We start from the raw sequence: 19452 nt of genomic DNA on the forward strand, positions 1-19452 counted from the left end.
GGACTGACCATCACGTTTATTGCCCCGGGGCCGTGCCAGGGGGGAGCAGGCAGGGAGGGTGATGCCCCCTTAGGGGCGTACGGGGTAGATTTTGCCCCCCCCCCCAACTCTTCAGAGGGAAGAGGCAGGAGGGGGCTGATCTCTGGGCAATGTTTGGGGGTATGGAAAAGGAATTCCCCAGCCCAGGTTTGTCCTCCAGTGTCACCTCCTCCCTGTCACTGGGACATGGAGAGAGTTGGGGTGGGATTTGGGGATTCAAGGCTGGTGGCTGCCCCTGGTAGCGCCATGAATTGGCCCTACAGGAGGCAGGCCCTGGTGCAGAGATCCTCCTTAGTGCACAAGGGACCGCCGAGGGGACATCTTTGTGCCACGAGGGACAGGGCAGTGCCTGACACCCCCCAAATATCCATCGTGCCACGGGGGAGGGCTGAAATGTGCCATCTCCGGGCTGTGTGAGGACACAGGAGCGGTGCTGGTCCCTTCCCACACTGCAGGGCGAGGACAGGGACAACCCTTGGGGACAGAACCTCACTGCCAGCATCCTGCTGCCCGCCACCGTGTCCCCTCTGTGCTGCCAGCAGCGCCCTGCGGGGAGGGAGCAGAGTGCCATCAGGGTTAACCCCCAGCTGTAGGGCCACCCCATGGCACCCATCCCACAACTCACCCGGCGCTACTGATCCCTCCTCGGGGTGGGCACGGGGTAGCTCTCCTCCTCTTCCTCCTCCTCCTCCTCTTCCTCGCCGAGCGTCCTGCCAGGAGAGTGAGCCCTGGGGGAGCAGACGTGGCAGCGGGCAGGGGCTGGCGGCCCCACAGCCCCCCCCCTGCGCCCCCATTCCCGCTCAGCACCCACCTGGCTGCCGGGCATCCGGGGCCAGGGCTGCCCGAGGGGGCGTCCTCACGTCTGGGACAGGGTCTCCGGCCTGGACAGACAGACGGACAGACGGACGGACAGAAAGGCTCCCTCCCCTCCCGGCCCCGTGTCCACCTTCAGCCAGGCGCCAGCTCCTGCCTCCAGCTTGTGACCGCCGTCAGTGGGTTTTTTTTGTACTTAAATAAAGGTTTCAAATTTAAATAGATTCTTCTCTGGGCTTTTTTTTTTTTTTCTCTCCTTTTCCATTTTTTTTTCTAGTTTTTGGACATCCCAAGTCTTTAAAAGTGAATGAAAAGCCGAAGGAACCGACGAGGCTGGGCCCGGCCCAACGCTGGCGGTCCCGGAGGTAGTTTCCACCTGAGTCTCGTAACACTGCTGGCAAGGGGGGTGGGAAAAGGGGCCGGGGGGGGGTGACTCCCCTCCGGCCCCTACACGGAGCTCTCGTCCAGCTTCTCCACCAGCTGCGTGTGTTTCCTCTTCTCCAGGATCTTGCTGAGCTCCTCGGTGAAGGAGGCGCTGCAGAGCGGCGACGCCAGGGGCTCGTCCTGCTGCAGCAGCATGTAGCTGTTGCCGTTCATCTTGCGCAGGACGCTGGGCAGGGCGCCCACCCCGTTGGTCAGCTCCGAGGGCAGCAGCAGCGGCGGCGGCGGCGGTAGCGGCGGCGGCGGCACCACCGCCGGCAGCTCCTTGACCGGCGAGGTGGCGGCCGTGGGCGCCTCGCCGGGGATGATGCGCAGGCAGCCGTCGGGGTAAGCGAGCCGCTCTTCATCCTCCTCCTCCTCCTCCTCTTCCTTGCGGCCCTTGCGCAGGCAGCTGGCCGACACCGTCTGCAGCTCGGCGTTGGCAGCCCGCGGCTCGCCCAGGACGTACTTGCCCTTGCGCTTCTCCAGGCAGGACACGTAGAGCAGGACGATGGCCAGCACGGCGCACAGCACCACCAGCACCACGATGGTGGAGACGTAAGCCACCTTGGCGTCGCCGGCCAGCCGGGAGGCGGCGTGCGGCTCGGTGCTGGCGGCGGTGGCGGCGGCGCGGGGCAGCTCGGGCAGCACGCTGAGGCTGTAAGCGGCCAGCAGCGTCCGCAGACCTCGCTCCTCGCCGTAGCAGCGGTACTCGCCGCCGTGCTCGGGCAGCGTGTCGGTCACCAGCAGCCCGTCCACCCCCACGCGCAGCCGCTCCTGCCCCGCGCCCGGCACCTCGCTGCCGTTCAGCAGCCACACGGCCCGCGCCAGGTTGGAGCGCTGGTCGCAGGGCAGCAGCACGTCGTCCCCACGCAGCACCGTCCGGTTCTTCCACGGCAGGGAGCCTACGGGGGCGCACACCGCGTTGTTACGGTGTCGTGGATCCCCCCCACCCCGAGCCAGCCGGCACCCCGTGAAGCCCCCACCCCTATGTGCGTGGACTCACTGCGCCCGGAGCCGCTCCGGCATCCCGCGTTGCCGCCCTGCACGTCCTGCACCAGCCCCGTGCTGCGGGACAGAGGGGTCAGCACTCTGCAGCTTGCACAGCCCCAAAATTATCAGGGCGATGGGCACCCCCAGGGCTGTCCCTACCTGTCCCTGTTGGCCGTGTCACGGCAAGCCCGGCCGTCCCAGGCGCAGTAGGGGTCCCGGGCGAGGATGCAGTCGTAGCAGGAGGTGTACCTGGCGCAGGAGGCCAGGGGCACCTGCAGGACCCCGCTGGCTGCCCCCACGTACAGGCTCCTCTGGGGTGAAAAGAGCCAAGCTCGCAGTGTCGCCCCACGCAGGGGGCACCCCCTGCGAGCCCCCCAGCCCCATTTCCACCCCCTCACCTGCTTGCGGGAGACCACCAGGGTCTCCACGGGCTGCGGCTCCCCGAACAGCTGCACCTCCTCGATGATGTGCACGCCGGAGTCCAGCACCACGGCCTTGTGCAGCCAGCCGTCCCCTGCGGAGCCGGGAGCTCAGGGGACACCAACCCCATCCCCGGCGCTCCTTGGGGACCCATCCCACGTCCCGCACTCACCCGTCCCCATAAAGAGCACGTCGTAGTGGCGCCCGTCGAGGGCCCGCACGCGGTCCACGGCCAGGCGGCTGTAGGCCACGCTCCTCTTGACCAGCAGCGGCTCGCCGCCCGCCGGCTGCACCTCCTCGAACATCAGCGGGTGCAGCTTGACGAAGTCCAGCACGCTGTTGGGCAGGTCCTGCGACGAGTTGAAGCCCTTCCTGCGGGAGCTGTCCGTGATGCACTGCCCGGGGAACATAGGGGGACACAGAGAACCATCAGCGGGTGGCTCACCCGCTTGCACCCCAACAAAAAACCCACAAACTCTCCCCCAGCACTCACGGAGCCGGGCCGGGGCTCGGGCACGGCGCCGTCGTAGCGGGACCACTTGCGAGAGGAGTCCTGGTACTCCATGTAGGGGCCCTCGAAGGCGCGCTGCACCTCGGAGATGTTGTAGCGGCACACGGCCGACGCCTCCATCGTCCTCCTGGGTGCACAGCTCAAGTCAACCCAGGTTTCCAGCCTTTCCCTTTTTTTTTTTTCCATCCCTGTGCCCACCCGGCCCCGCTCACCACTGCGCCGAGAGGGTGAAGGCGGCGTAGAAGACGGTGCTGGCCCAGCCGCCCCCGTCCAGGCTGCAGACGCTGCGCAGCACCTCGTAGTAGGGGATGTAGCACACCAGGCGGGCCTTCATGAAGGACGTCCACTTGCGCTGCAGGATCTTCTTCCCCCCCACGTCGCTCTGAAAGGCAAGCGGGGGATGTTGCAGGGTGTTATTCTGCTCTGCCCGTGCCTCAGTTTCCCCCCTGGGGGGTTAAACTCGGAGGCCCTGCAGCAGGAGGAGCAGCACCCCGCTCCCCAGGGCCACCCTCACCTTGCAGACGCGGGCCACCCGGGCCACGCGGGCCACCTGGCTCTTGTCGAAGAAGGAGGTGGTCTCCTCGCCTGCCCGCTCCGTGAAGAAGTAGTAGATTTTGTCATCGTCCCCCACGGGGCTGTCCTTGCTCTCCCGGACCAGCACAGAGGCCACAAAGTCAGCGTCTGGGGGGCGCAGGGTGGGAAGGTGGCACCCGGGGGCTCTCCAGGGTCCCTCCCTGCCTCGGTTTCCCCTTGCAGCAAAGCGCTCCTGGGGCAATCCCCACGCACCAGTGCCACCAGTCCGAGGGGACAGGGATGGGGACGGGGACAGGGACAGGGACGGGGACAGCCCTACCGTTCAGCCAGTGCAGCGGGGACTCCTCCATCTTCAGCGGCCGCTGGTGCAGGTTCCTGCGGATGTCGGGAAGGCTCCGAAATTCGTAGCGTGTGGCCGTGTACAAGCCACCATCTGCGTTGGGGCGGGCACCCGTCAGCACGGCCACCACCGCACAGCGGGGACAGCCCCAAAAACCCCCCACGTCCACGTGGAGGAGTGTCCCGTGTGGCTACGGGGCCGCTTACCCACGATGAGGCCGGTGTAGCCGCGGGAGGGGTCGTAGGGGCACTTCTCCTTGCCTTCCTCCAAGCGGGCGGGCAGCGTGAACCTGTCGGCGTCCTGTGGGACCGGGGGCAGCGTCAGCAATGCCCGGGTGGGATGAGTCTCCCCCCAAAAAAACCCCACACGAGCGCCTGTGGGGTTTCTGCACCCCAGCAAGCCTCAGCCTGGCCAAGTGGCCGCTGCCCAGCCGGGCTGGGTCCCCCCCGGGGCCGTGGTGACGTCGCTGTGTCACCGCAGGAGTTATTTTCTTTGGGGTTTTGCAGTTCAAAGCCCTTCAAATAATGACGGGGCCAAGCGGCGTGGCGGCTCCGTCAGCGGCTGGGGACAAACCAGACGGGCAGCAGGGCCGTGGGAACAGCCTCGCAGTGCCACGGGCAGCTGGGGACGTGGGGACGTGCACCGTGGCCCCTCCGTCCCCCCCGGGCTGCGGGAGGGACACCCCCAGGGATGCACAGCGCGGCTCTGAGACCCCAAACACCAGCACATCCCACCCGTTTGTCCCCCCTGTGTCCCCACACGTCCCCAGCACCACCCCGCTGTGGGATCAGAGTCCAGCCCCAGCGCCGGGGTGGGGACTGGTGGCGTCTGCGTGACATTGACCACACCGCGGCGCTGCCACCCCAAAGCCACCCGCCTGGACACGGGGGCTCTGCGCCCCAAAAGGGGCCGGGAACGGGGTCGGGAGGACTCACGATGGCAGCGCAGAGCGGGTGGAAGGCGTAAGTGCCGCAGGTGTAGAGGTGCGTGCTGTTGAGCCTCTGCAGGAACCGCACGTGGTTGAAGCACTCGGTCTGCGGAGAGGAGCAGGAGGACCCCGGTCACCAACCGGTGACACCGCCACCGTGTCCCCCCTCGCCGCCCGGTGCTGGCCCTACCTTGTTGTTTCTGCCCTTCTGCAGGCAGTCCAGCTGCTTCTCCGGGGATGCTTCCCAATGGATCTGCACGGGGAAAAGCAGACATCACCTCACAACCCACCCTGTGGCACGGGGGAGCCTCTCTCCCCGTTTGGAGGCCGCTCGGGGACGAGGGGCCGGGGCCACGGGGCCGTGCTCACCGTGCGGTGCGAGCCGTCGGCCACGTTGCTGGCGTTGAGGGCGAAGATGGCCCCGCGGGCCCCCACGTAGAGGATGCCCCGCTCGTCCTCCAGCAACAGCGTGGTGTAATTCAGGCTGTGCCCGCTGAACCGCCGCACCCCGGAGAGCTCTGCGAGAGAAAATGGGGGCGCTGGGGGCGGGGGGCACACGGCCACCACCCCGGGTTTTGGGATCCGGCTTCACGGGGGAAAGTCTCGAAGCGGTTTTCGCCGCAAAGCACTCGAAAGCAGGCTGAGCTTCCTTCCCGTTTTCCCTCCCGGCACCCACCCTGCGCCCCCCTTACCCTCAAAGGTGACCGTGGTCCTGGGGGTGGCATCCAGGTCGGTGGCGGAGCGCCGGGACGGGTAGCCCATGACCGCGGCCACCAGGAGGGCAGCCAGGACCCTCAGCGTGCCCCCGAGCATCTTCCCCGGTCCCCGGCGAGGCTGGCCCCCGGGCTGGGGGGGCCCGGCAGAGCCACTGCTGGGGACGGGCTCCCCGGGACCCTCCTGAAATGCAGAGAGGGGGTCAGGGGTGCTGCCAGCCATGGGGATTTGGGGACTCTCAGCCCCAAAGGCGTGCACGAGGGGTGAAGGCGCAGTGAGGGGGAGTGGTGGAGGATGCCACGGTCCCGTGGCAGGGGAGGCAAGCGCGTCACGAGACCGCACGTCTCTCCGCAGCAGGTGCAGAAGCAGAAGTGCCCCACAGGCCCCCAGCAGCACCTCGCCGGCAGCCACCACGTGGGGACCGTCCCCAAGCTGTCCCCAGGCAGCTGGTGCGCCCCAAAAGCCAAAGGGCTCTGCCCCTTCCCCAGATCCATGAGCCCCGGGGTCCCCGCAGGAGAGAGGAGCTGGCAGGAAGGAAAGAAAACCCCAAAAACACAGAAAGTTGGCCCGAAATTTCTAAGGACAAAGGGTTGGGGAAGGATGCTCGAGGCATGTGCAGCGCAGGGTAGGGGAGAAGTGATCCGGAGCCATTTGGCTCCTCCACCAGGTCTTTCCAAACGAGGAGGTTGTTTTCCCCCCCAGTGTTTTTCCACTACATTTCAGCTTCCCTTTCATCAAAAGCTGCCTTGAAGCTCAGCATCTGCCTCCGCTCCCAGCCAGGAAGCAAAAAGCAAAAAAAAAAAAAACCCGGCCAAAAAGGCTGCCGCTCCCCCAAACCCCACCTCAGCCGGCCCCGGGCGGGAGGTGTGAAACCAGAGCGGGGAGATAGCGAGGCGGGCGGCACGTCCTCGGGGAAACAAAACTGCAAGTGGGCTGGAGTGGGGCCGGGCAGGAGGATGGGGAGACGTGGGGAGGGAGCACGGGGCTGGGGATCCCATAAAACAGCCATCAGGGCGCAGCACCTCCGTCCTCCTGGCTGGGAAGCGAGCCCGGAGAAAGGGGCACCCCGTTTCCTAAAAGGGACCCCCGGCACCCCACAGCTGCCTGGTGGCTTCGGGGGTGCCGAGGAGGACAGAGCCCGTGGGGTGTCTCCGATGGGGAGACCTCCCCGCAAAGCAGCCGGCACTAATCTGTTTGCTTAGGGTTTCCTTCTACACACACCAAAAATACCTGGCCCTCTAGCAAAGCTGTTCAAACACGCTCGGCTGCAGACGGTTTCCCTAAAGCAAATACCTCGCCGGCCGGGCTTCAGACAGAGGGGAGGGCAAAGCAAAACAAGGCAGGAACCAGAAGGGCCCGGGAGGAGATGCGAGAGGCTGCCCTTTTTCCAGCCAGCACGGTCCCGGCCCCAAATCCTTCTAGGGGTGGCTCCGACCCCTCGGTGTCACCCCAGAGCTGGCCGGGGGGCTTCAGCCCTACACCGCGAATAAAAGCAGCACGGCCATACAGACCAGACCACGTCTCCTGCCCCCAAACGAGCCCTGACCTTTGCCGGGTGCCCCCTCCCCGGCGTCCTGCCCCCCCTCACGCAGTGCCCGTGGACTTTACCCCGCGCCAGCGCCGCCAGGGCTCGAGGCAGGGCCGGGGCGCACGAGGCTGTTCCAGCCCAGCGGCTGCGCCCATGTGCAAAGGCTCCTTCGGCCCCGCTCCGCTGTTAACTTTGTCCCGAAGGAAACGAATCGCTGCGCTCCAAGGGCTGGTTAATGTTTTACTCCCAGGGTAGGGCTGTTTCGAGGTGTTCTTTTTTTATTTATTTTAGTGTGCGAGTTTTTTTTTTTAACACCTGGGGATGGGGGAAGGAGGAGGAAAGAGCTGAGAGCATCCCTGGTTCTCCTCGGATCACCACACCAGGCTGCCCCAGCCCCGCTGCTCCCCAAAAAGCAAATCCCAAGCTCAGGCTCCGTGCCAGGGGCAGAGAGCTCAGGGCCACAGGACGCACGCGGCTTTCCCATCAGAAAAGGGGAAGAGGCAGAAGGAGAAACGCCACGGAGAGATTTCTCCACGGGAGGGAGACAAAAAGGAGAGAGGAGGCAGCAGCAGCTCTGCTGAAACCTGGGATTTGAGGGGAAAACCACCCGGCACCTTTAGGATGCTCCGGTGCTGGAGGTCGGGCATCAGCTGCGCTCCCTGTGCCTGGCATGGGGACAACGCAGGCAGGGGGACCCCAAAAACGCCCCCAGCTGCCGGGCGGTGCTGGAGGAAGAGCAGGGTGTCACCGGCAGCCAGCCCCGGTCAGGTCGGACTGGGTTTACTGGGTCACAACTGGAGCGTGGCTGGGGCAGCCTCCGCTCTGCGCAGCACACCCAGACGAGCCGGCCCGGTCCTCGGCTCCTTAAAATGCCCACATCGAGCAGCAACACGGGCACGTGGGGAGCTTTGGGGGCTGCCCGAGGAGCAGGACGAGGCAGGGAGCACACCCGAGGCCTCCCCCAACATCCCAAATCCACGCTCTGCAGGGCAGCAAACGCCTCAGAGCCCTGCAGCTGCGGGCATGGGGACGGGCGAGGGGAGCCCGGCAGAAGCGAGGAGCCGCGAGCGCGTCCCCGGTTTGAGAGAGGCTGCGAAATCCTGCGAGATCCCGCGGTGCCCGGCGAGGGCAGCTGGGATGAGGGTTGCCAGGCAACTTTAATTCGGCTTTTTCCCAACTTGCAGGCTGGAAAGCAGCCGCGGGGTCCAGCACCGGCTCCTCCTGGCACCATCCCCAAACGTCAGCCCCAGCGGCTGCGTCCCAGGGCCGGAGGGGAGCTGCAGGACAGAAATTTCCCAAGCGGCCGGGGTTTTGTCAACAGCAGCAAGCAAAATGCCAACTTGCCAAAAGTCCTCCGGGAAAATGGGCTCTGTGATGCGTTTGGGTGCTGGTGGCTCGCGAGCTGGTGCTCCTTCCCCCAAATTAGGGATGCGGGCGCTGCAGAGGGGAAGGAGAGCGAACTCAGCGAGCCCCCCAGCCAGCACGTCACCCCACATCCCCATGGTGTCTGCACAGAGACACCGCAGGAGCCGAGGGGACAGAGAAGTGAAACAAAACCTGAAGGGAGCCGAGACACCGCCGGGACGCCGCGGCCGGGCGCTGACTTCCCCCTGCTGCCAGCCCTGCCCTGTACGGGACGGGGATGTGGGGTGTGGAGCCTCGGCACGGGGCTCGGGGGATGCTGCAGAGATGCTCTGCAGGGAACGAGGGGGAAAAGCAGCCGTGGGGTGAACGAAGCCAGCCCCGATCCCACCTCCGGCACCCTCAGCATTGCCCCGCACCACCACGGGGAAGCGCTGGGAGGAAGAGGCGGACGCAGCGCTGGGAACGTCGCCACCAAAAATCAACAGTTTGGGTTTTTTTCTGCGTTTCTTTTTTTTTTCCTCACTGTGGCAGGCCGGGACGGCACGGCTGGACGGACAGACGGATGGATGGACGGCCCCCCGTGCCACGGCAGAGGTTCCCAGCGAGGGGGCGTGCGGCGCCTGGCTCACACGCCGCAGCTCGTCGCAAGGGGCTGGCTGGCTGCGAGCTGCAGCTCAGCCTTACAAGGCTCTGCGGCCGAGGCGCGCTGCTGCCACGGCAGAACGAGCGGGATCATTTCAGAATTCGACTCCCAGGAACAATTAAAAAAAAAATAAAAAATGAAAGAAAACAAACCCAAAGCCCCAGCCTTAAATTTAAAGGGACGCTGCAGAGCCCGCTGCTGTCGGCGTAGCCTCGCTCGTGTTTTGGGGGCTTTGGGGTGAATTTAGGGCCGTTTTCATCCCCGTGGACGCTTTGTTTCGTCTGGCTGGGCTCGTACAATGCAGGGCAGTGAATTCACGCGGGTGTTTGCTCAGAGCTGCTTTGCCTTCCACTTTCTTCTCGGGTTTCAGAGCCGCGTGCTGCCGACGGCGCCGTTCCCACGGAGGTGCCCGGCACGGCGAGGGGGCTCCCGGCCCGCGGGGTTTTGGGGCACATCAGAGGCTGCGGGGGCAGCTGGAGCCCGACCAAGCCGGCCTCGCCCCAGTTCAAGGCTTCTGACCGCAAGCCCGGCCCTCTCCCGTTTTATTTATCCCAAAGATAAACTGTTTTTCTCTTCTCCTCTTCCCGAACGTCCAGCAAAACCAGATGACAGCAGCGTTTTTCTCGGTCCCGGCTTAACCCGACCTCATCTTGTTTGCTTGGGTTGCCCTCCGAGGAAGCTTCAGCTTCGGGGTCAGAGCGGAGCCGAGGACCTTTTTAACTCCGGGTCCAAAGCCCACACTTGGAGCTCTGAGCTTTTTCCCTCGGCCTTTCCCGGAGTGGTTTGCGTGCAGCCAGCCCCGGCAGGGATTTGCATGGGCTCGGCAGCAGGAAGAGGGGAGAGACTCCCAGTCCCAGAAAGATTTGGGACAGCCTCGTTCTCCAAGCATCAGCCTTTAAGACCCCAAAACCTTCCTCCTGCTGCCCCCCAGCTGGTTCAACCCATCCAGGAAACATCCCAAGGCACCAGGACCCCTGGGGACCCCCCAGCAGAGCCCCGCAGCCTCTCACCCCCCCCCAGCTCCCCAGCAAGCCCCGTCACGACGCCGTGCCGAGCCCGGGGGGGGTTGGAAATCCCCAGCCCCCCGGGTGCCGGCCGTGCACGCTGCCGTGGGCAGCCCCGCCGAGCACACCTGGCTGCTCTCAGCCCGAATTCGCTGCCAGCTTTGCCCAAAAACCTCCCGGCTCCGGCATTCCTGGCGGGGAAAGCAGGGAAAGGTTCACGTGGATGTTGGTTGGGAAAAAAGGGGGGGGGGGGGGGAAGAAAAAGCCTGACGCCACAAAGCCCTGGCTTGCAGGAACCGAAAGGGTTGCGTCGGGTTTGTTGGGTTTCATTTTCCTTGTTGCTTTTTTTTTTTTTTTTCCCCCTCGGGTTGCAACACAAACCCAAAGCCAAGATAGAGATCAGGGCAGCGGGGGGCAGCTCTCCGCCCCGCAGCCCTCCGGGCACCTCCGGCCCGGCCAAGGCCACGTCCTGGGGGACCAAAAGGGGGACGGGGTCCGGGTAGGGGCTGAGCACGGGGAGCACGGCCAGATCCTACCCAGCCGGAGAGGGGAGAAGCAGCAGGAGCCCACGGCGGCAGCACAAGTAGCACAAACCCCGGCAGCGCTATTATTAATAATTTCCCAGCCTCTGGGGGGAAGCTGCGCTCCTCATCCATTTTGGGCAGCCTCTTTGTCTTCCCGGAGGATTTTTTTTGGCACCACCAGAGCCCTCTCACGGTGTCCCCCCTCCCCTTCCCAAATCGAGCCCCGCGATGTCAAGGCCGTGTGTGCGCCGCCAGACAGAGCCCAGACCCCAATCCCGGCTGCACGGCGGGTCCCTCCTGCCCCCAGGTCTGCACAGCCCCGACCCCACAGCCCCCTGCAGCCCACGGGAGGGTTGCACGGCTCCACTGGGGCCCCCGATAGCTCCGGGCCCCCCCAGAACAGCCGTGACCCCAAGCTTGCTGCCGTGGGGGGCTGCACCAACCCCCCCCAGCTGTGCCCTGCCTGCTGCAGCCCCGACCTGCATCACCTCACCCCTTGTTGTCCCTACCCAGGTCCCCCAAATTGTCCCCAAAGCCGGGCACCAGCGCCTACACCACCCCCACACATCCCTCCCCCCTTTCAGCCCTCGTCTCCCCAAACCCCCACCTGCACCAGCGCCCCCCCCCCCTTCTCCCCTCTCCCCATGGCTCTGCTCCGGCTCCCCCAAACCCCCACCCGCTCTATGGGGCGCCCCACATCCCCCCAAACCCTCCCCTCCCTCCCCCAAACAGCTCCCAGCCCCCTCCTCCTCCCCCAGCACCCTACCCACGGGCGCAACCCCCAGCCCTCCCGCTGCCGGCCGCGCCCCCAGCCCCCCCAAAATCCTTCTTCCCCCACACTCCCCACATGCGGGCCAACCCGACCTTGCCCCCTTTTCACTCGCCTGCGGCTCGGCACGGCTCCTCTCGGCTCCTTTCGGCTCGGGGCGAGCCGCCCGGCGCAGGTCGCTGCGCGCAGCCCCGCCGTGGGCCGTGCCGAGCCGCCCCGCGCCGCCCTCTGCCGGTTGCGCGCAGCCCCGCCGGTACCGGGCCGGGTGTGTGTGGGGTGGGAGCGGCACCGGGGGCTCTGCCCCCCTCCAAAAACCCTAAACGAGAGGCCCCGGGACCGTCGCTGCTTCGTGTCACCCCCCCCTCGAGGTTGCCGTATCTGGGCAGCGCGCCCGGCGTGGCGCGGAGAGGGGCAAAGTCTCCCAAAGCGTGCGCCCAGGGGGGGACGTGGCCTTGGGGGCGGTGGCGAGGGGGGTTTGGGGATGGGGGTGCCCCCCCGGTGGGCTTGGGGTGGGGTTTTGGGGGCTGGGGGGTTCGCCGGAGGGGTGCTGAGCCCCTTGGGGTGTCCTGGTGTTGTGGGTGCGTGGCACAGTGCCACCTCGTGCCGTGCCACCGTGCCCCACCGTGTCACACTGTGCCCCCCCCTACAGCCTGTGTTCACCCAACAGGAGCTTTTTTTTGGGGCTGGGTAACCCCAAGGAGGCCCCACACGGAGCCTTGGTGTCCTGGGTGGCTTCTGCAGCTCCTCCCGTGGCTGTGCCGTGTTTGCCAAGCCGTACAGCACCTGGTGCCGGCACGCTGCCAGCGGGCACCGCTCGGCCCCTCCTCTCCACGCCAACCCCATAGGAAAGGGGGTAAAGAGTCCGTGTGTGTGTCCCCCCCCCCCTTAGCCCTGCGCCCCACAGCCGGGCTGGGTGCCAGGTGGGAGGTGCTGGAGAGCGATTTTTGGAGGATGGCTCGGGGATGAGGGTCAGCCCGCATGGAAACTGCTCCTCACCACCTGGACGTGGGAAATTTGGGGGGGGGGCAGAGCCAAAATAAAACCTCCAGGGGCTCCTGCGGGCACGGTGCCTGCCCCCATCGCCCTTTTTTCCAGCACAAACTCTCAACCTGCACTCCTGGGGCCCTACAAGCAGAGGGGAGACCCTAATCACCTCCTCCTGTGCTGTTGGCCTCCCTCCCGCCACGCCTGCACGCTCCGGCAGCTAATTGCCATTTCCTCCTGTCCCTGAGCAAAACCCGAGCGGCTCCACGCCTCGCCTCCCACCCCACAGAAATCCGTGGGCTGTGCTCTCCCCGACCTCCCGTGGGAAGCGAGCAGGGCCCTGCTTTCTAGGGCTCTCAGCAGGGTGGACACCGGAGGCTTTCCCCCAAAAAAGGCACCCCAAAAAAAGGCACAGAGGGGACGCTGCCTGCGTGCCTGCTGTCCTGGGAGAGGGCAGGCAGGTCTGGCCCGTCCCGTCCCGTCCCATCCCATCCCGTCCCGTCCTGCAGCCCGGCTCCTTGCCCACCCACGTGGCTACAAGCCCAATTTGGGGTTGCGCTAGCTCCCGGCCTCGCAGCGGGGTAATTAGTGCATGAGCAAGGCGCGAGCTGAGCCCGGCGCGCTCGGCGCTGCGTAGTTACAGGCCCGAGCTTGCGAGGCTTTAATTAATTAACGCGACTCATCGGCAGCTGGAAGGAGATCTATTTCCAGAGCCCTCCGCTCGCTCTGCTGCCCCCGTGAGATCCTCCGAAGGAATTTAGGGCCCCGCTGGCGCCCTTGCCTTCTTCTCACGGCTTCCCGGGGGCCTCGGCGGGGTCCCAGCAGCCGGGAGCCGAAGCCAACCCGGCCCCGTGGGGCAGCAGAGGAGCCGCCGTGGTGCCCTGCCCAGCCCGGCTGCTCGTTAATAGGGCTTTGCTCTCGTTCCCAAAACCGGGCTGGTTCCCACCGTGCCTGCCCACAGCCTGCTTCACCCCTCCGATGCCCAGCCAGCAGCAGTGAACCCCAAATTCCGCCCCCACATCCCCCCCTAGGTGACCGGTACCTCTAAGACAGCCCCAGCACCTCGATGCCTTGAAGCTGGGCTCTCCCCATCACACGCATGGAGCCCCAAATTCGCCTCCTTTGGCCCCAAACCCGCCTCGCCCTCGCCCCGAGCGGGAGCAGAAGACACAACCCCCAGCCCGGGGATTTGGCTGGCTGCCGCCGCGAGTTACAAAACCTCCTCGCTCGGGGATTTATGAAACCCGCAAAGCCCCGCGCTCCAACCACGCCAGCACGCCCCGTGCCTGCTGCCTCCCGGCCCCTTGATTTTGGGGTTTCCTCTCCCTCTTTGCCCCCATCCTTCCAGCAGCACTCGGGACTTCCCAGCCTGGCTTTTCTACAGAAAACCGTGGGTAATCCCTGCCAAATGCCCCGCATGGGCCCTGGGGTAAATGCCCCAGGGGGCAGAGGGCACGGGGATCCTTTTCCCTTGAAGCCGCTGAGCAAACTTTCCCAACCCCTCTTCCTTCTGCGGGCTGGGAGCCAGCGAGGAAAATTACAATTGCTGAGGGATTTGTCTGAGAAAGTTGCGACGTGCCAGGAGGCAGCGGCACGGCCCCTGCTGCCTCAGCGCCAGCTCAGGGCTGGGTTTCTTGTAGGGCCGGGACTTTTCTCTCCCCCGAGCCCAGCTAACCCCATCCGCACTGCGAGGGAAGGGTGGCACAGTAAATAACCCGCCAGCAGCACCGGCAGCCGAAGCCGAGCTCGTCCATTACTCTCACAGCTTCCCTTTGTCTCTGACACTTTGAGAGGGGCGAGGGGGCAGGGGAAGGCGAGGAACCTCCAAAATTTATCTGCTGGGGTTTAAAAATACAGCCCCGAGCAGCGCCATGCCTGCCTCTGCAGGAGGGATTTGGGAGACCCACGTGGCTGCGTGGCAAACGGTGTCCCCGTGGGGATGGCTTGGCCAGGCACAGAGAGGATTTTGGATTTTCTCTCAGAAATCCAATGATAAAGCCGAGGGGATGTCAGGAAGAAGCACGGCGACGTCTGAGTCCTTGGCCTTCACGGCCAGACTCTGCCCCAGCGGGGTGCCAGGGAATGAGCGGCTGAAAAACGCTGGCCCATCCCAAAAAGCATTTAAAACCAATTTAGGCTGAGTGACAACGATGCTCAAAGCAAGAATTTCTCTGCTGAGACAAAAATGAGCTATTTCGGTCTCGCCTTTGCTTTTAGTTTTCCTTTAAAGTCGGGAGGGCTGGCAAATAAATGCTGAGCAGGCAGCCTTCCCGGCACGGCCCCGAGCTCCCACCCTGCGTTGGAGAGATGCTGAGCGCACCAGGACGCTCCCCAGGGCCACCGCCGCATCCCTGCGCCGTGCAGCAGCGCCGAGGGCGATGGTTTTGCCATGGAAACATCTCCCTCCTAACAACACAGCCATCAGCACGCGTCCCAAAAGCAGCCCGGCTTTCATTCCGTGCTGATTTTTGCTTCCAGCCGAGGAACGCTGCAGCCTCACCCTCCCCCTGTTTTCGTTTTATTTTTAAAGTTGGGGGTTAACCCATCAAAAGCACAGCATGGGCCCGAGGCTCCTCTCACGTCACCTCGTGGGCTCTTTAGACACGGGTGATGTTTCCAATGCCCGGTGTTAAATGTTGGAGGTGGAACATGCAACTCCCCAGCCTGGCTCTGCAGCTCAAAACCAGTGAAATTTCTCTGCAGCCCTCACTAATTGATTTGTTTCTCACTGGTACCTCCGCCCAGGACTGTCCAACCAAGCTAATGTATTCCAAAGCTGGATTTTTTTTTTTTTTTCCCCTTACGTAACCAGATTTTGGGAAGTTGCACTGAGACGCCTCACAAACAGTTTTTTGTCCCGGGGTGTTTTCAGAGCGGGCAGCACTCACGGCGCATCTCCTATTACGTGACGGGGCAAACGGGGCGCGCAGGAGTCAGCTGAATTCCTTTGATTCATGTTCCTGCGTATCCGCACAGCTCATTTACCTTTATAAACAAAACAAAAAGGCAGAGAAGAGAAGAGGAGGGAGCTATTAAGCAGGACGGTGGCAAAGCCAGCAGGGCGCACGCCGGAGGGCCGGCTTAATGAACTCCACGTTCCCTCCCCGGCTGTCTGGAGCCAGCGCCGCTGTCCCAGCAGGGCTGACGCTGTCCCCACAGGCACCCCGCAGCCCTGGCTGCTGCCACCAGCCCCAAACTGGACGCTGTGGGGCTCCAGCCCCCGGTACCACCATCCCCACTGGTGTGCGAGGAGCGTGTGGGGTCCCCCTCCTACCTGGCTATGGCCACGCTTCAGGGAAGGCACGAAATAGGAAGGCACAAAACAGGAAAGCATCGATTCTGCATCGCAAGCCAAAGCTGATTCATGTGCCCCCCCTGCCCGCAATGTCCCCAGCGCCTCCCCTGCAAGGACACTGCCACGCGAGGCGCCCGTCACCGCCGTTTATTCCCCTCGTTTCTGACCCGCAGGGTAAGAAGCAGATCGGGGCGCTGCGGGCACGGAACGAGCGGCTTTGGAGGTCACATCGGGGCGTAAAGCCCCATTAGGAACCACAGCACGACGCGTGAATAATGCTCCCTTTCTTCCAGCACACACCTCAACGCCCTTTAAATAAAGGTAAATGGTTATTCACGGACTGGGCACGGATGACACATCTGCTGGGGAGCACGGCCCTACAACGGGGCTGGAGCAGTGAGTGTGCTCACCGCAGCGCTGATAGGATTAGGGATTGCCCAAGGGATCCCGGGCAGAACAGCGGGGAGATCGCTGTAAATCCTACACGTGTGCATTTACGTGCTGCCCGCTAGCCGAGAGCCGCAGAGGAGCCGTCCCTCTCCTGCCACAGAGGGGCAGGAAGGATTTCCAAGGGCTCCAAGGCTGGGAAGGGCCCTTCAGGAGCCAAGCGGCTCATTTCTGGAAAGCAGCGAACAGCCCAGCCTTGGCGGCCTTCCTTAAATCCTTTCAGCAAATAACAGCAGCGACTGCCAAAAGTTGTCTGATAACGCAATGGCAGGGAGGGACAGCGAGCCCTCCTCTCCCAGGCCCGCTGAGCTCCCTTTTGTCTTTGCAAGCACAAAAGCCACGCTCTGGGCTGGAGCAGGGCGAGGTTGCCCCCAAGAGGCAAATCCGACACAGCAAGCACAGAGGGAAAAACACCGAGTTCTGCCCCAAAGATAGCGCCTTGCCCTTATTCTTCCTGCTCCATGAGCTGCCAACATCTACTGGATGGGGTGGGAGGGGAGGAGGTGGCTTTTGGTGGGTGGCTGCTTGGCTTTACCACGTCCTGCTGGAGATCCTGAACCATACGATGTTTCTTCAAGTCTTTCTTGCAATGTCATTAAGGACCCAAACAAAACAAAACAAAAAAAAAGGACACTGGGTTTTCCTCAGCCACGTGAGAACTGGTCACACAGACCTCCCGAGGGCTGGCGTGTGACAGCTCTGACAGCGACTTCTCTCAGAAGCAGGAGAGAGACAATCGGGAACGTGACACTTTGGGAACTGAGACGGCGTGACACAAAACCCCTCGCTTCACCCCTAACATAAAAAAAAAAACAAAGGCCCAGCACGTCGGACCAGAGCCTCAGGGCCTTGGGGGTGCAGGAAGAGGACAGACACGTGGGGATGCCTCCTGGCACCATCTCACTCCCTCCAGGGATCTGCAGCTTGAAGCTTTCTCAGCCAGGGATGGCTGCTTTCATTCTGTAGCCCCTGATGGGTTTTTCTGCCACAAAACACTTTTTGAACATCTTAGCTTTCAGCATCCCCAGCATCCTGAGGCAAGAAGGTCCCCAGCTCTGCTTCCTTCACTTTACTTTGAGCCTTCACGCTAATAAAAGCACTACAGAGGCTGAAGCCAAATTACAGAGCGGCGTTGAATAACTCCTCTCTCTGCCCTTTTTTTTAGGCCATGTGATTGTAGAGCTCCCATCTCACCTTCCAGCAGCACGACTATTACCCACCGCCGAGCTGAGCAGACGCAGCCTACTTAGAGCACGGTGCCTTGCTTTATTCCCACCCTAGGAGCACACACGTACGCAGGCTCCCTCCCGAAGGGCTAAGCCCAGAGGCTGATACACCCCGGCGAGGGCTGGAGCCACTCTCCGAGATCCCACAGCCAGCAGAGACGCGCCCAAGGTACTCACTGCAGGCTCCTCACAGTCCTCCTGTGGCACGGCCCCGCTGGGCACAGCCCCACATCCCCGAGGAGCTCACCGCCGGCTCCGAACCACGAGTGGCATCTCCAGCACGGCTGCTCCTGCCAGGCTGACACAGCTCCTCGGCGAACAGCAGCTGCGAAAAGAAAAATACAGAATGAGGGCAAGGGAAAAAAAAAAGGGCTAATAAGAAGAGAAAATCAGCCGGAATGAAAAACGCGCTGTGCTGCACAAACTTCGCCGTGACGGTGCTGGAGCCCAGATGCTGGAGAAATAGGTTAGCACACGGGGGAGGGAGGAGGCAGTGCTCCATAAATGTGGAAGGGAACTGATACGCAGCGCAGCTCCTATGTGGTCTCACCTGCCAGGCCTGTCCCCGCAGCCAGGGTTAGGGCAGGGGACACAGATTCAGTTTCAGTGTCTACGAGCCTGACTGGTGCTGTCTGAAGAGCCCACAGCTGCCCTGTGTGATTTACATCGCCTCTCTGAAAGCCTGCAGGGTGAATAAAGCACAGAACATAATGCCTAGCCATCCTCCTCTCCCCAGCGCCGAGCCTGACAGCTTTCAGCTCTAATTTTTATTCCAACAGCAGCCTGGTGGTCAGCCTGCGGAAGAAATGGACCTCCTGCTACTGCCCGAGCTGCAAGAGCCAGGACTTTCATCTCCAAGCAGGCTTTGAGAAAGGAGAGCCAGAGACAGGTAGCCAAGCCCCAGAGCCTCTGAGCCAAGCCCCAATTCCCAGCACTTGCCACCCTGGGGAAGGGCAGTGACCTTTCAACATCTCCAGGGCTCCCCCTGGGCTGGTGGCAAAGCCTGAGACACCTCGATGTCAGGTAAGGGAACACTTCCAGTTGTTCCATTTCCCTCCCCGTTACCGCCCCACATGGAACCGGGGGAGGCAGGGATGTTGGAGGAGACAAAATGTTATTCAGCAGGCTGAGAGAGGGGAGACAAAGAACTACAAGGCATCCAAAAGCTGCTTAAAAGCCACGTGAAAACGCATCTCCGCAGGCAGCACTTCCACCCAGCAAGCATGGGGACTGGCTTTCAGCACCCAGACCAAAATATCAAGGCAGGAAGATGGGAATGTTTTTCCTCTCTCACCACCCGGCGCTACTTTCGATACCCGATAACGCGTTCCCTTTCAACTTCCTTGCTGCCGGGATGAAGAAATGCTGGCTGAAAGCAGCAGGCAGACAAAACTAAAAGCACCTCGGTGAGGACAAGCCCTTCGAGGAATCGACTTTCTCTAGGAGCCTTCCCATCAGCAGCCCACGCCGCTCCCCAGCACTGAAAGGCCTTTTCAACACGAGATAAGGAGGGGCCCCCATCAGTTAAGCTGGCAAAACATCCACAAGGCAAAACACCAAGGTATTTCACAGCCTGGGGGGGGAAAAAAAAAAATCACAACGTGAACGTCATTAGGAACGTCATTAAGAGCACGCAGATAATGTAAACCACCAGGAGCGGGCTAAATCCATCAGCCTGACCTCTCCAGGCAGCTCCTTATCCCCAACGTGTTCAACAAGGGCAGCGTACGTCCCTGCCAGCCCCTCAAAGCACAGGCACCTTTGATGAAGACAGCTTCCTGAGCACAGCCAAGCTCTAACACCACAGCATCCATCCCTTATTATTAAAAATAAATAAATCCACATTAAAACGCCACCTCTGTAACCCTACCAGGTAGCAGTCCCTCCAGCTGCTCTGCCAGGAAGAGCAGCGCGCTTGTTCCACAGGCAGCTGCTTTTCCCAAAGCTGTCCTCGG

At 63.0% G+C, this 19452-nt stretch overlaps 1 protein-coding gene across 10 annotated transcripts; it reads right to left on the reverse strand.

Annotated features, from left to right (window-relative positions):
- Position 1: 1 nt before the first annotated feature.
- Positions 2 to 17812, reverse strand: SEMA4G (semaphorin 4G). Of its 10 annotated transcripts, none has more exons than XR_011098240.1 (17): positions 7321 to 10274; positions 5691 to 5895; positions 5368 to 5516; positions 5189 to 5251; positions 5006 to 5104; positions 4277 to 4370; positions 4050 to 4163; positions 3711 to 3877; positions 3409 to 3578; positions 3179 to 3323; positions 2858 to 3080; positions 2664 to 2779; positions 2425 to 2576; positions 2279 to 2340; positions 851 to 2177; positions 665 to 749; positions 2 to 585 (listed from the first exon to the last, which is right to left on the reverse strand). XR_011098240.1 is itself a non-coding variant. In XM_068688313.1 (15 exons), the coding sequence occupies exons 2-15, from the start codon at positions 5809 to 5811 to the stop codon at positions 1300 to 1302; spliced, it is 2553 nt and encodes an 850-aa protein (XP_068544414.1). In that variant the 5' UTR covers positions 5812 to 5895; positions 17675 to 17812; the 3' UTR covers positions 2 to 1299. The 10 variants fall into 10 exon arrangements, 5 of the variants coding, with proteins under 5 accessions (XP_068544414.1, XP_068544412.1, XP_068544413.1 ...); XR_011098239.1 differs by having other exon boundaries at positions 665 to 767; XR_011098238.1 differs by having other exon boundaries at positions 2 to 749.
- Positions 17813 to 19452: the final 1640 nt, after the last annotated feature.

The sequence above is a fragment of the Anas acuta genome, chromosome 7 (genome assembly GCF_963932015.1).
Source record: "Anas acuta chromosome 7, bAnaAcu1.1, whole genome shotgun sequence".
Classification (NCBI taxonomy): Eukaryota; Metazoa; Chordata; class Aves; order Anseriformes; family Anatidae; genus Anas; species Anas acuta.

Bases quoted from the DNA above. Each gene is read 5' to 3' on its own strand.
- SEMA4G (XM_068688310.1), bottom strand. From the start codon at position 7,395: ATGGGCGCAGCCGCTGGGCTGGAACAGCCTCGTGCGCCCCGGCCCTGC. The intron at 5,105-5,188 runs GTAGGGCCAGCA...TCCTCTCCGCAG, and splicing joins AGAAGGGCAGAAACAACAAG to ACCGAGTGCTTCAACCACGT. The intron at 2,577-2,663 runs GTGAGGGGGTGG...TTTTCACCCCAG, and splicing joins TGGTGGTCTCCCGCAAGCAG to AGGAGCCTGTACGTGGGGGC.